The 14,383-nt window shown below is 42.3% G+C and overlaps 1 protein-coding gene across 8 annotated transcripts in view; it reads left to right on the top strand.

Annotated features, from left to right (window-relative positions):
- LOC144951455 (protein unc-13 homolog B-like) overlaps positions 1–10,962 on the top strand; it is a 250,122-nt gene extending 239,160 nt beyond the window's left edge. For all 8 annotated transcript variants that reach the window (XM_078881764.1, XM_078881780.1, XM_078881772.1 and 5 more), the window contains one exon: positions 6,600–10,962. In XM_078881764.1, the coding sequence (XP_078737890.1) occupies positions 6,600–6,885 (286 nt within the window). In that variant the 3' untranslated portion in view covers positions 6,886–10,962. The remainder of the gene's footprint in view (positions 1–6,599) is intronic.
- Positions 10,963–14,383: the final 3,421 nt, after the last annotated feature.

Here is a 14,383-nt window from a genome sequence, read left to right as displayed (position 1 = left end):
TGAACAAACACAAGATCCAGGTCCGATTTAACACAGTACATAAAATTCGTGATTTGATCCCATCTGTGAAGGACAAGATTCCTGACATGTAATATCCCGGTGTCTACAAGCTAAGCTGTGTCTACGGCAGCAGTTACATTGGGGAAACTAAGCGACATGTCTCTAACCGTGTTCGTGAGCATAAGGCAGATTTGAAACATGGTAGGACTAATACTTTTGCAGTGGCTGATCATTATTTTAATGCACCTGGCTCACACGAAATTGATTGGTACTTTGCAAGCCTACTGGCTATCAACAAAGATTAATTCATGAAGCCATCCATATATACAGACACAGACACATTTTCAACCGAGAGGAAAGGAAGGTTATAGACTCGGCAATCATTGGAAAGATGTCATCAACCACTTTGGGTCATGACTTACTTGTATTTTCTTGTCAATCAACCTCCACGTCAGCAGTATGGTTTGTAGAGCAGTGTGCAGTGCTGCTGCATTGGCAGTGTTGCTGCATTGGCATTGCTGGTGCATTGGCAGTGTTGCTGCATTGGCATTGCTGGTGCATTGGCAGTGTTGCTGCATTGGCATTGCTGGTGCATTGGCATTGCTGGTGCATTGGCATTGCTGCTGAATTGGCATTGTTGCTGCATTGGCCTTGCTGCTGCATTGGCAGTGTTGCTGCATTGGCATTGCTGGTGCATTGGCATTGCTGCTGAATTGGCATTGTTGCTGCATTGGCATTGCTGCTGCATTGGCAGTGTTGCTGCATTGGCATTGCTGGTGCATTGGCATTGTTGCTGCATTGGTATTGCTGCTGCATTGGCATTGCTGCTGCATTGGCATTGCTGCTGAACTGGCATTGCTGCTGCATTGGCATTGCTGCTACATTGGCATTGCTGCTGTATTGGCATTGCTGGTGCATTGGCATTGTTGCTGCATTGGCATTGCTGCTGCATTGGCATTGCTGCTGTATTGGCATTGCTGGTGCATTGGCATTGTTGCTGCATTGGCATTGCTGCTGCACTGGCATTGCTGCTACATTGGCATTGCTGGTGCATTGGCATTGCTGCTGCACTGGCATTGCTGCTGCATTGGCATTGTTGCTGCATTGGCATTGCTGGTGCATGGGCATTGTTGCTGCATTGGCATTTCTGCTGCATGGGCATTGTTGCTGCATTGGCATTGCTGCTGCATTGGCATTGCTGCTGTATTGGCATTGCTGGTGCATTGGCATTGTTGCTGCATTGGCATTGCTGCTGCACTGGCATTGCTGCTACATTGGCATTGCTGCTGCATTGGCATTGCTGCTGCATTGGCAGTGCTGCTGCATGGGCATTGTTGCTGCATTGGCATTTCTGCTGCATGGGCATTGTTGCTGCATTGGCATTTCTGCTGCATGGGCATTGTTGCTGCATTGGCATTGTTGCTGCATTGGCATTGTTGCTGCATTGGCATTACTGCTACATTGGCATTGCTGCTGCATTGGCCTTGCTGCTGCATTGGCATTGTTGCTGCATTGGCATTGTTGCTACATTGGCATTGCTGCTGCATTGGCATTGCTGCTGCATTGTTGCTATATTGGCATTGTTGCTAAATTGGCATTGCTGCTGCATTGTTGCTACATTGGCATTGCTGCTGCATTGGCATTGTTGCTACATTGGCATTGTTGCTGCATTGGCATTGCTGCTGCATTGGCATTGTTGCTGCATTGGCATTGCTGCTGCATTGGCATTGTTGCTACATTGGCATTGCTGCTGCATTGGCATTGCTGCTGCATTGGCATTGTTGCTGCATTGGCATTGCTGCTGCATTGGCATTGTTGCTACATTGGCATTGTTGCTACATTGGCATTGCTGCTGCATTGGCATTGCTGCTGCATTGGCATTGCTGCCCCGCCCATGCTGCTGGTGTCGCTGACACACTTGGGCTACGCCCATCTCTAAACCTTTATAAACAGTTTGCCTTTAGAGGCTAACCCCTTTTCCTGATGACGACCGCTTGTGTTGTGATCGAAACGTCGTGATATTTGTATTCACTTTATTTTTATTGTTATTTTTTCTATCTACGTGATTTTACCCAAAGAACCAAATAATATTAATTCCTACAGTCACGAAAGTTTTAATTCAAAATTCAAGTAATAAAGTTTCCGATTTGGTTTCGGCTCAGCTGAATTTCGGATTTAACTCGATTGGGATCTGATTGGTTCATCCAATTCCCGGTAGTAACTTCCTTTCCCCAGAAACATGAATCGAGCTCATCATCTTGATATGCTGCAGTCGGTACGTGCCCAATCTCGTCAGATCTTGGAACCGAAGTGTGGTTGAGCCTGGTTAATGCTTAGATGAGCAGCCGCTGTGCATAAAAAAAATATGTTATAGACAGCTGTGGGAGCTTCATTGTCATCAGATTAAATTGCAGAAAAATGCATTTGTGTACTGTACTACACCCCATCTCTACTCTCGACCTTCAACCCACACTGATGAGCGTGATGAAGTGTAGTCACATAACTCCCACGCCATGTACGGCATGGGGAGCTGGATTAACAAAGGCCTTCACATATCTCGATACAAATCACATATATGCATTTATTAAAATGTTTCTGTTATTTTCATACAATAGAAATCTATTTTGTTTTTAGCAGTTATCTTATTAATTTGTTGGTAACATTAAAATGAACTGTGTCCTTAAATATTTTCTATCAGTTGCAAATATCTGTAAATTGGCAATTACCAGATTATAGATGTGTTTAAAGAAAGATAAACTGATAAAGATTCAACTGCCAATGTAAAAGGACAGCAGCAGGCATACAGAAATAGGCTAATAGTGTCTAGCAGGGAGCTGCTATTGGTAGAGGTGATTGCTCAAAATCTCAAATTGTGTAAAACATCTGAAAGATGTGCTAGGTTAAATCTGTAATTTCTATTTTAATGGCTTCAAAAGAAAAACAAGTTTACACAAAAAGTTGCACATGAGCCTGAAAAAATACTTTAAACAGAGGGACTAATTCTTATGTGCAACAGGAATATAAGGTTTATGTTGGGGATGATTAAGTAAAATTAACCATTCACAAGCATTTTTTTTTACGGGACAATCACTCATGTGAAAATAGTGCAGCATCATGTCACATTGATTGCATAAAGTCTCTGAAATATAAATGCTGAGAGACTCTTAAACATATTCTTAGGTTTTTTCGGTAAAGTCACGTAGGTAAAAAAATAAAATTAATGAAAGTAAAATAAAATAAAAATAAAATCACGACGTTTCGATTGCAACACAAGCAATCATCGTCAGGTATAAATGAAATAGCAACAAAAAATTCTAACCAGAAAAACTATAGACAGACATATAAGCAGACAGATATCACCAAGATACATAGAGAGAGAGTAACACCGGTACAGAGAGGGAGATCGTCTCTGTGGAGTGGCCTTAAATAGGCAGAGGGGGCGGTGGCAGAGAGATGGAGGGGTTAGATAAAAAATGTACATGTCAATGAGTGCGGAAAACGCGTAGTAAAGTAAGCAAGTTTGAACATTATGAGAGAGGGAGAAAGAACACTGTGTATTTAGTGTACTTTTTTCTGTCTACACGTTTTTTGTCTGCTCTGTCTGTGTGTCTCTGTTCCTTTTGTTTTATGTTTTGTCTTTCTTTGGAATTTTCACACTTAAATTCTAACTTAGCAATCTTTGAAATACGTAATCGACCAGGCTATGCGTTAATTGTGTGTTGACCGACTCTCTGTGTTGTATTACATAACATTTCGATATTTTGCTAGGTTATTTAATTTAGTGTGTTCTTTCTCCCTCTCTCCTAATGTTCAAACTTGCTTACTTTACTACGCGTTTTCCGCACTCATTGACATGTAAATTTTTTACGCGTTTTCCGCATTCATTGACATGTTAATTTTTTATCTAACCCCTCCATCTCTCTGCCACCGCCCCCTCTGCCTATTTAAGGCCACTCCACAGAGACGATCTCCCTCTCTGTACCTGTGTAGGGGTGTTACGGAGGAGCTGTATGTGTAGGGGTGTTAGAGAGAGAGCCGTTATGCATGGCAGCTTATGGGAAACAAACACAGTGGGCGGGGCTACGTGAGTGCACGGGGGGGGGGGGTGCTCTCAACGACGTCCGCACCAGGCAGCCCGGGGCCCCACCCCTCAGCGGGGGTGGAGTATAAAGGGGGATGTGTCAGAGGGCTCGGGGCAGAATGTTTAAGTAAACTCTTGAAGACCGAAGACTGCCTAGCTAGAGCCCTGGTTAAATTTCGATTTAAAGGTTTCGTGACTGCAGGGATTCATCTTGCAGTCACAAAAGCTTTAAATCGAAATTTAACCGCCTCTACGGGGAGGGTTTCCACATAACTTTGAGATCCTTCAACAAGCTCCGTGATAAGAAGGCTCAGCTAATCGAGTCTCTCACCTTTCTGAAGAGATGCCGCGACTCTAAGGTAATACCAAACGCATTTACACTAACATCTGATGCACATTCTTTTTGTTAAGGCGCTCTTCTACCACCCCCAACCCAGCTTATATGTAAGTTCCTAGCTTGAAGTGTCTCATTCTTCACCTGAGGACGGCTGCTTGCGTTGTGGCCGAAACGTCGTGAGAATTGTTTAATTTTATTATGTTTTATTTTTATTATTTTATTACTTCCCTTCTACGTGACTTTACCGAAAAAACCAAGAAGATGAATCCCTGCAGTCACGAAAGCTTTAAATCGAAAAAGAATAAGTCGTATTATTCGCGACCCCGATGGCATCGGATTCCTCCAATCTGATAAAGATTCTGATGGTGATGGGGAATTGGCGAGTGAAAACAGCCTTAATTTCAATGCCCTGGTTTCAAACTTTATCCTCATTACACAGACAGCAAAGGCAGGGGAAACTCTAAATATGGAATTGCCCACTCGGTGTGGGCAGGGTGAACTCACGTGTAAAAGCAAGGGAGAGTGTAAGTGTTGCTTTGTCCAACAGTCTCATGTTCAAAAAGGAGAGGCTGTCCTCTTATTTCTCAGGTGAATTTTTTTGGAATATATATTGTTTGAGTATATTGGATGAAAAACTTGAGCTCCTGTTCGGAGTAAGAGGCAGTGCCCAGATTTATGTGTCTGCAAGAAAAAAAAAATCTCGTTTATTTGATGTGTTTAGTTGAAAGATTTGCTGTTATTTGATGATGACAAAAAGGTTGGAATAAAACCTAAACACATACTAATGATTGCAGTGAGACTCGGATTATCCTTATAAATATCTTATTCTAATAATATTGAGCACTGTATTCTCCATCATGCAGTACTCCATTGAAATGTCATCATTATACTGTACTTTCAATTATATTTCATTTTTTATTTTGGTCTTAGCTGTTGCAAGTACACATACAATGTTGCTGAGAATATATTTGGGAAAGCTTGTCATCTCACCGACTCTCCACTTAATAAGTATTTGGGTACTTTCTTCATGTATTCTTAATGTAGTTATTCCAATGAGCAAGGTCGGCTACGTACGGTGCGAAAGAAGCTCAACATACATTTTGTGAATTTATTTTATTTTTATATGTTTTATTCATGCCTGCATTGGAAGAGATTGAATGACCATCTATTCTAATGAGTCGGATGCTTTTTTCATTGTATATAAAGTCTTGGTACAATGGCAGTTGAAATGTATAAGTATTTTTACGAATCTGATTGATAGTATGTCCATGTGGTCGATTATAGAATCCTTCCTAAATCTGCTTTTTGCTATGGTTAGTTGGCCTCTATTAGTTAATTATATTGTTTCCAGTGATCTCAGTGAACAATTAAAGAGGCTAATAGGTCATGTGGTTCTTCAAGTTTGTTTTATCTCCCTTTATAAAATAAAACAATGATTAGCGCTTCATTCTGTAATTGCGGTAATTGATTTATGTATGAATAATTATGAAAAAGTCCGTTAATTGCGTGTCAGAAATGAGTCCTGTTTATTTTAAGAAGTCCAGAGTTATAACCATCTGGTTCCCGGAGCTTTCCCGTTTTTTTTTATAAAGCAGTGTCAATGATTAATGCTGGATTCTTTTTAACTACAGGTGGCTGCCCATATTAAAATTCAGAATCTTCGACACAGTATGAGCCTATTCTGCCCAACTGGCCAGGCGCAGCAGTACGTTAGTAATTTAGCCTCGTAACCTTTAAATGCACGTCAGAATCGGTGAATAGGTTTTTTTTAACGTGTTTTTAAGCATCTGTGTTTAGGTTGTGGTATCCCATCACCGACAGCTTGGACTTCCGTACAACTATGGAAATGATCACCAACAAATGTGTTATGAGTTAATTTTGGTCAAACGCACGCAGAACATAAATAACGTTTGGAAAAAGAGCAAAGGAAAATCTGCAATGCCCAGCACAGCTGGAAGAGTCAGCGATGGCCTAAACGTGTGGATTTTTCAGCAATTTAGAATAAATCTGAAAAAAAATTCATACGTCAGGAGTGCAATGCACAATATAATATGGTGTTAACCGTCATATCTTTCCTTGATTTTTATTAGTTTATCGCTGCTTATTGTGTATTTAAGTACATTAATGTATACGTGCAAGTGCACGTACACATGCATTAACAATTAATATCTTCGTGTGCAGCTCCCTGGGAAGTTCAACCGGATTCGAGTTCTATGAGCTGCAGCTGCTCGTCAAAGACTACTGCTTTGCACGTGACGACCGTGTCATTGGGCTGAGTGTCCTGCAGCTGCGCGAGATCCAAGAGAAGGGCAGCTGCACGTGCTGCTGCCCCCTGCGTAAGTCGGTCAATATGGATGAAACGGGACTCACCATTCTACGGATCCTCTCTCAGCGCACGAGCGACGAGGTTGCCAAGGAGTTTGTTCGGCTCAAATCTGATGTCCGGTCCACGGAAGAAGAGAGCTGATAATTTCCATAACTACGCTACTTTTGTCTTCCTGCCATGCCCTGCTGGTGTAAAATATTGCACAGATTGGTTTGTTTATGGACATAAATTCCATTTTCTGGATTCCACATATAATGAGGTTACTGTGTTTGTATATTAATCGTTCAGTGCCAATATATTCTTTTTTAGCATCATGTATTGTTACACTTTATTGTTATCTTAAGCATTTCAATACATATTTGTTCACACGCATGGACTGTTTAAATGGTTTGTTTGCTGTGTACTTGAAACATTTCTTGTCGTCATGTGTACAAACTTATCCTGAAAATTCCAGGAACTATCATACGATCTATTCTATCCGAGTTGTGTTTTGTCAATGCTGTCTGTAAATATGCTAGTCCAGTTACCTTCCAAAATGAAAATCACTGTGATTCAATAATGAGGAAAGATGATAAATGGAAGTTACAAATCTATTTATCACCACCAAAGTGATAAGATGTGTAAAGTGATGTAGATAGTTGCAAAAGGTTTATGTTGCACTGTCCTTGGTCAAAATTGTGCTTTCACTGGCTTGCATCAAATGTATCTGCCTTATTCTACGACCAATTACGACGTTCACACATGATACGTGCTTATCATTCTCTTTTTTCAATACGTAACTTTTTTTTAGGGAATGTATGAGCACTTTGAAAGCAGGAGACAGCATCTTAGTTAAATTGCAACCTGATTCATGCCAGGTTGTGTTACTTTTGTTGATAAAAAAAGGTCATCTGCAACAATCAATAGCAATAAATTGGTTTGACTTTCACCAAATCAATACATTACCACTTTACGTTTAATAAAACATGAAAGTATTAATGCAACACAACAATTATGGGTGCACATTTGGCTTGGACTTGAACCCAATTGGATTTTGTGGCAAAAGAAATCCATGGAACATAAAACATGTTTGATAGATTAAGAACGGTGAAAACACCATCTCCCTTGAGAGAGGCGAGGGGCAGGACAGAGCCTTGCTTCACACGTGAAGGACCGTGGTTGTGTTCTTAGCTTTGGGGAATTATTTGTCTTTTTGTGGGTAAAATACATTTTATTTCTAATTGTTAATGGGTTAATGAGTATAATTTTTTAAAGTTTTTTTATGTAAAAAACCTATATTGACCCCCGTTAGGTGGAAATCAACGTGTTATTCATGTGCAAAGCAAGACGGCTTCGTAACCAGCCAATAATACATTTGTTCTTCGTTAAAACTCGATTCTTGTGCTCGTGATGCCTGCTTTCACATTGTGCACACGAGAATTGCTTCGTTTCAATCCGATTGAAAATACCCAACGCATGTTGAGTTGATGGAGTTCATGCGACACCCTTGCAGTGGCTGGAGGTGCTGCACTGTACCACGACGTTAAACAAATTCGTTCTTGAAAATAATCGCAAACCTGACTTGTGTGCTCTCAACCCTTGTTCAGTCACGAACAACCTAATTCATGCCAGGGTCATATTACATTTTTGAGACATGATCTTGAACAATCAATAGTAGTAAATAGGATTACAATTTTGTGATATATTAAATAATTGCAGTTTGGTGTCAATCGTGTGATAGGAATAGATATTGTTCCTGGCTTGGTTACGCTGTTTTAATTTGATTAAAGTTACTGAAAAATCTTATTTGACTAAAAAATAATAATAAGATAAACAGTTTACTAAACAACGGCAGGAAAGTAGTGGCTCATACTTTTCCTTTGTTAGGCAACATTTTTGTAATGTAAATTGTGATATAATTGACGTATTATCTCAATCAACATAAACATCTCAGATTTCACTGTGAAGTATTCATAGAATCTGGATCACATTGGAACGACGCAGGGATACAGTGTAGATCAGGCCTCACGTGGTGGGTATAATGAAACTCGAATTATGGACACCTAGTAATAATTAGCATTGTACAATGTCCAATTATTTTATGACCGTTAATCGCATGAAAAACGTGGTAAAGAAACGGTTACCAGTTTGTCGCACATATTTAAAAAAGGTCTAGCAATAAACCTGATAACAGTTAACCGAGAAACGAAGGTTACTGACATGGTGTAGCCAACTGGATCGCCAGTTTGATTCAATCTCCGGGCACGGCAGCTGAAACAAGGGCCAAGTTTCTTAAATCCCCTACCACTGCACCCAATGTGGTATAAACACCATCAATCAACGGATTCTGTGTGGTGGGGTAAAGTGTTGGTAACTCCCACCTTTTCCAACGCGTGCGGTCAGCCGGGAAGAGTGGTACAAATACCCTCTAGAGCTGACTGGATTGGAGGCCTTCCTGCCACCATTGACGTGGGCAAACATTACTGGGCTGCAACGTACCACGCGGAAACTTGGACCTGCCGCTGGTGCCTCGATATGGCTGCCACGAACCAATCACAGTCACACGTGCCGTGCAATTTAAATAATCGCACATGCCAATTTAGACATTACTAAAATTCCACTGGATTAGAGTAATGATTCCTGACTTCATCAATTAATAATAGTAATGTTATTCGCAATTATAATACAAACATCACCATGATAATGTTTTCGAAGTTTTGACCCTTACGATTTAGATCCTCAACAATTAAAACTTCTGTAAATATTGTTGTGAAGATTGCTGTTTTTTAGGCACAGTAATTTAATTGTTTTTTTCCACTGATTATGTGGTTGATTATAAATTGGACTGCATATTTAGTTACATGTGAATTAATTTAAATGTTTGAAGTTAGGAGTTGTATAAACGGTCAGTGTTTTTTTTAAGTTATATGATTTTGTAAGGCTTTTAGTGATTTGAGAAAAACGTTAAAATTTTTATACGTATGATAATAACGAACAGTATTAAAGTCTACATTTCCATTCATCACATCTGTGAATCGATAAAAAAAAATGTATTTGGCTAAATGCGGTTTTGTGAAAAAATTTAAACTTTAGAGGAAAAATCAAAGTCCCACTGTTTCAGAATGAGCAATGTTGCACCATTAATGTATATTGATGGTCTTGCACCAGCAGTGGAAATTGTTGTGGCAGGGTCTAGACCCCTAGAACGACCAAAGTGGTACTACTATTGAACGTGAATGGATGATATGCTGAACCGACCCCTGCAGAGATTTCAACTCAATGTATGCTATGATGAAGAACAAACATCATTTGGCTCGATATCTTCCAATTGAGCCAAGTGATCTAACCACGGCAGCTGCCACTAAAGTCGATCACTGTTTTTCAAGTGTTTAAAACAATCACCTAATTGTGTTACATTATTTTGTACATACGATAGCGAGTGAAAAGCCTATTGGTTGGGATGCTCAGTGCACAATGGTTTGATTCTGAAAGCTGTATGGTAATTGAGAGAATTACTAAAGCACATCCATCATCTGCTGTGTAGAATACAGTTAAGATCCTGTGACATTATTTGCAATAAAAGGTCACTGTGTTAGTGTAATAGCGATTATTTTACATTTCAAACCGTCTTCAAAGTATTTGATAGTGCTCATTTTTTGGCGGTCCTGACCTAATAGATGAAATTCCATATTCCTATGTTGGAGCAGTCTACTTATAACACAACCATTGCAAATAAATACCTAAAAAAAGTACTCCAGTATGCAAGTACAGACATCAAGGTTTTCTGAGAAAAAATAAAGGTCAATAGTTCCTTGCCAGGTTTCCCAAAGGAAGTTGTGTTTGTAAAATGTAGAGTATCTGAGAAATATTGGCACACATTTTCTGTTATTAGACCGCATGCAGATGTGGCTTCCAATTATGTACATTTAATTTGTAAAGCAATTTTATTATGGTTAATTGGAATGCATATACAGTACCTTCTAAGCATTTTGTATCTTTGCACGCAGCTTCTATGCATGCCATGCTGGACTGTTCGTCTAACACTCATAGTTTATTCTTGTATATGGATTTATTTAAACTGTGAGGCGATTCATTTTTTGTAACTAATGAAAATTAAGTTAATTGCACCCATCCCATGTTAACTGTTTGTGGAGCTTCAGAATTGCATTGTTACTTTATGTTGTATGTAAAAATTGTATTGTTATTAAAATATTAAATGAATGCATGTTGAATGCAAAATATGCAATGTTTTGTGGGTTTATTTTAACATTTAATGTCCCTGGAGATCTTATATCCATGACAATATCACCGAGAATGTTCCTGGTCTTTTCTAAGCAGCGTTGAGCGTAAATGGTGCCATGGATTGGCAACCACCATGCACAACCAATGTGATGGGCAGCAAAATATATTATTGTATTGTACTTCTCTGCTCCCCTTATGGATGGGAATAGATCACATGACATGAACGCATTTCAAGGAATGAAACGAGGAATGGTATGAAAAAAATTGGCCAGAATAAAAAAAAAACATAAAATAGTTTTTTGCTTCAATATATCCAACAACATTCTGGGAACAATTCAGAATATCACAAAATATTAGTATAAACATTGTAGAGCCACCATCTTGTACAATGGGAGCACGTGGAGCAGGAACCACTGACCATTTTGAGAAGTGTGACGACATTCAGTGAACTTTTAGAAAACTAAAGTGGAAAAAACTTGCAGGGGGTGGGGGGGGTTGCTGAGTTTGACCTCTTTAAATAATTAAAGGTGTTAAATCATATGAAAGCACAAAAATAATATTATACATGTATTCACCTTCAGAACTTTGACCGTCTCTTCCAATGACATTTTCAGTCAATGTGTTGGCATTTTAATGGTTAAAAGCACGTAATAGTACATATGTGTCAGTCTCTATGGCACTGATCATTCCACACTGTCTATAGCCAAATCATGATCCACTGTGATATATTCGTGAACGTTAGCATGATATATTGAGTTACCATTATGTGTAAACCCCATGTTATGTCTTTATCTACTCCGTAATGGTCCTGTTCTGCCAATACCTAGGGTTACAGGGTAGCTGGAGCCACCTTTCATCGCCTACTGCGCCACATTTGACATGCTTCAATTCATAATTATTTGGTAAAACTGCTTTTAATGTATTGGGACTCGTGCAATTATTGAGCAGGGTTTAAATGTCTCTGATACCACGGCTTGAGTTAATATTAACTATGGCTTATAACTCCATGTACTGTAAGATATGGGTGTGCACAACTTTCAAGGATATCATCATCAGAAAAGTGAATGTGTTGGGGCCGCTGGTCCCTGAAGTCCCTCCCTGCTCCGTGCCTATGGCAGGGGCTCTGCTGTTCGTCGACCCCTCGCTACTCTGCGAGCATCTGCTGCCGTCGCTGGGCTCATCGCCCGACGGCTCCCCTCCCTTGTCCATCCCTCCGCGAGCTCGTGTGAGAGGCATAGCTCGCCGCACGCTCTCGTTCACCTGTAAACGCTGCGTTGTCTCTCCATGAATCACGCGCTATTAAACGGGGGTCAGGGGTCGGAGGGCGAATGACGCTGCCCTCACACTGCTCGAGTCCCTGCGGCGATAGACAGAGCGGGGACCTGCGGACGCACCGACCCCTTCCCCCACACTACGAGCGCACACACCTGCACACACGCGACACCCACTCGTGCGCCGCTCTACGCAACGCTCCCTCGTGGCGAGCCGCCGTGTACACCGCACCACACGGCACTCGCCTCCACGTCGAATAACCACGTGACCAATGCGCACCCGTATCCGACACGTAGCGAACGTACGCGCACTCACGTACACAGCTCCCCGCGGCACTCACTCACCACTGAGCACTCACGTTGGGATCGCGCACCTGTATCATACACGTAGTGAACACACGCGCACCCACCCGCGCAGCTCCGCGCAGCGCTCACTCACGTGGCGAGCCACTGTGTACACACGCGCACCCACACGCGCAGCTCCGCGCAGCGCTCACTCACGTGGCGAACCACTGTGTACACACGCTCACCCACACGTTCACACTGCTCGACAAGATCACGCGAGGCCACGCTTCGCTATTAATGATTTATTATCTGCTACCTGGTAATTAATGTTAAATCAGTGAGTCGACGAGGCTGGCCTATTCCACTAAACCTGTACCTATTCCCTATTTATCGGTTATGACCCTACTTCACCTCCTTACTCACTGTTGGGTGCCCACGGCGGTTTGCTGCTCCCTGTGCTAACAGCGTACCTCGATGCGTCGCACGGACGTCCGGGTCGCTGGCTGGAGCCGCGTCTGGTCCTCTGGTGCTGCAGTAAGAGAGCCCGATCTCTCCTTTGCCCCCCTTTTTATCCTCCCTACATCAAAGGGATGCGGCTCCGCGCCGGACGGCGGCCCTCAGCTTTTCCTTAACAATGGGCTCGCGTCCTCTAGCACGCGCACCGCGGTTCCGGGCGCCTGTGATATGCTAATCAATGTGCGGCGTTGCGCGGCGTAAATTCTAATTAATCCCTTTCCCTCCCTAACAATGGTGCCTGCGCGCTCAAGCGTAATTATCCCAACCATTCGTGACTATGCGCAAGAGCCCCTGCGGTCCCGCTACTCATGCTGTCCCGTCCCTCCCCTGCTTGCCCCGTCGACACGTGGGTGGTGTGTGTGGGGGATGCGCTTCAACCGCGGTGGCCGAATGCCCCTCGCCGCGGCCATACCATCTTAAGGCAGGTCGCAGCGCCGCGGTGCAACGTAGCGTCGGGGGAGGCCGTCCAATTCCCTGATCGCCGGAAACCGTGAGAGTTAATCCCGATAAGGGTTTCTCGGATAAAAACCGATCGATCAGGTGACCTTCCCTTCCAGCTCTATGGGGGGGGGAAATGCGTGCGGGTGTGTTCATGTGAGGTGAGGTGAGGGGGACGAGGGGTTGGCTCCGTCGCTTGGTGGTGGCGAGGTCGGGGATGGGGCGCCTGCCGAACGGCTTCGTGGCGGCGGCATCACAAATGTACCCACTCACGATCTCACAAGGTTCTGCTTAATGAATGGTGTCGTCTTTTCCCACGCATGCGCCCACCCTACCTGCCACAATGTTCCACAGTCTCCTCCTTCCGAGGTACTCGGCCCACCACAAGTGAGAATTTCCTCTTCCAGACCCCGAAGGGGTCTGGTGAGCTCTGCCTCCACCAACAATAACCGCCATTTGCCACTTTGCGGCAGAGGCGACACCAGGCTATGTCAACTTTGACGCCAAATGAAGTGTTTAACGCTCGCTGGCAGGTCACGGGACAAACCCAAGTGCCATGGAGTTAATTGGACTGAGATAACTGGCAAATGCACCACCTGTGCCGACACCTGCCAATGAGGCACAGCCACCTTGCAACAATGATTTCAGTTCTTATATTATTCATCAAGGACGAGTATCCTGAATAATTGATAAAGATCGTAGTGGAATTCATCTTCTTGGTTCTTTCGGTAAAGTCACGTAGAAGGGAAGTAATACAATAACTGCTGCTTGCGTTGTAGCCGAAACGTCGTGAGAATTATTTTATTTTATTTTTATTATTTTATTACTTCCCTTCTACGTGACTTTACCGAAAGAACTAAGAAGATGAATCCCTGCAGTCACGAAAGCTTTAAATCGAAATCGTAGTG

This window comes from Lampetra fluviatilis, chromosome 3 (assembly GCF_964198595.1).
Source record: "Lampetra fluviatilis chromosome 3, kcLamFluv1.1, whole genome shotgun sequence".
In the NCBI taxonomy this organism is placed as follows: Eukaryota; Metazoa; Chordata; class Hyperoartia; order Petromyzontiformes; family Petromyzontidae; genus Lampetra; species Lampetra fluviatilis.
Note: the sequence above shows the minus strand (reverse complement) of the source record. Positions and strands in the feature narration are given on the sequence as shown.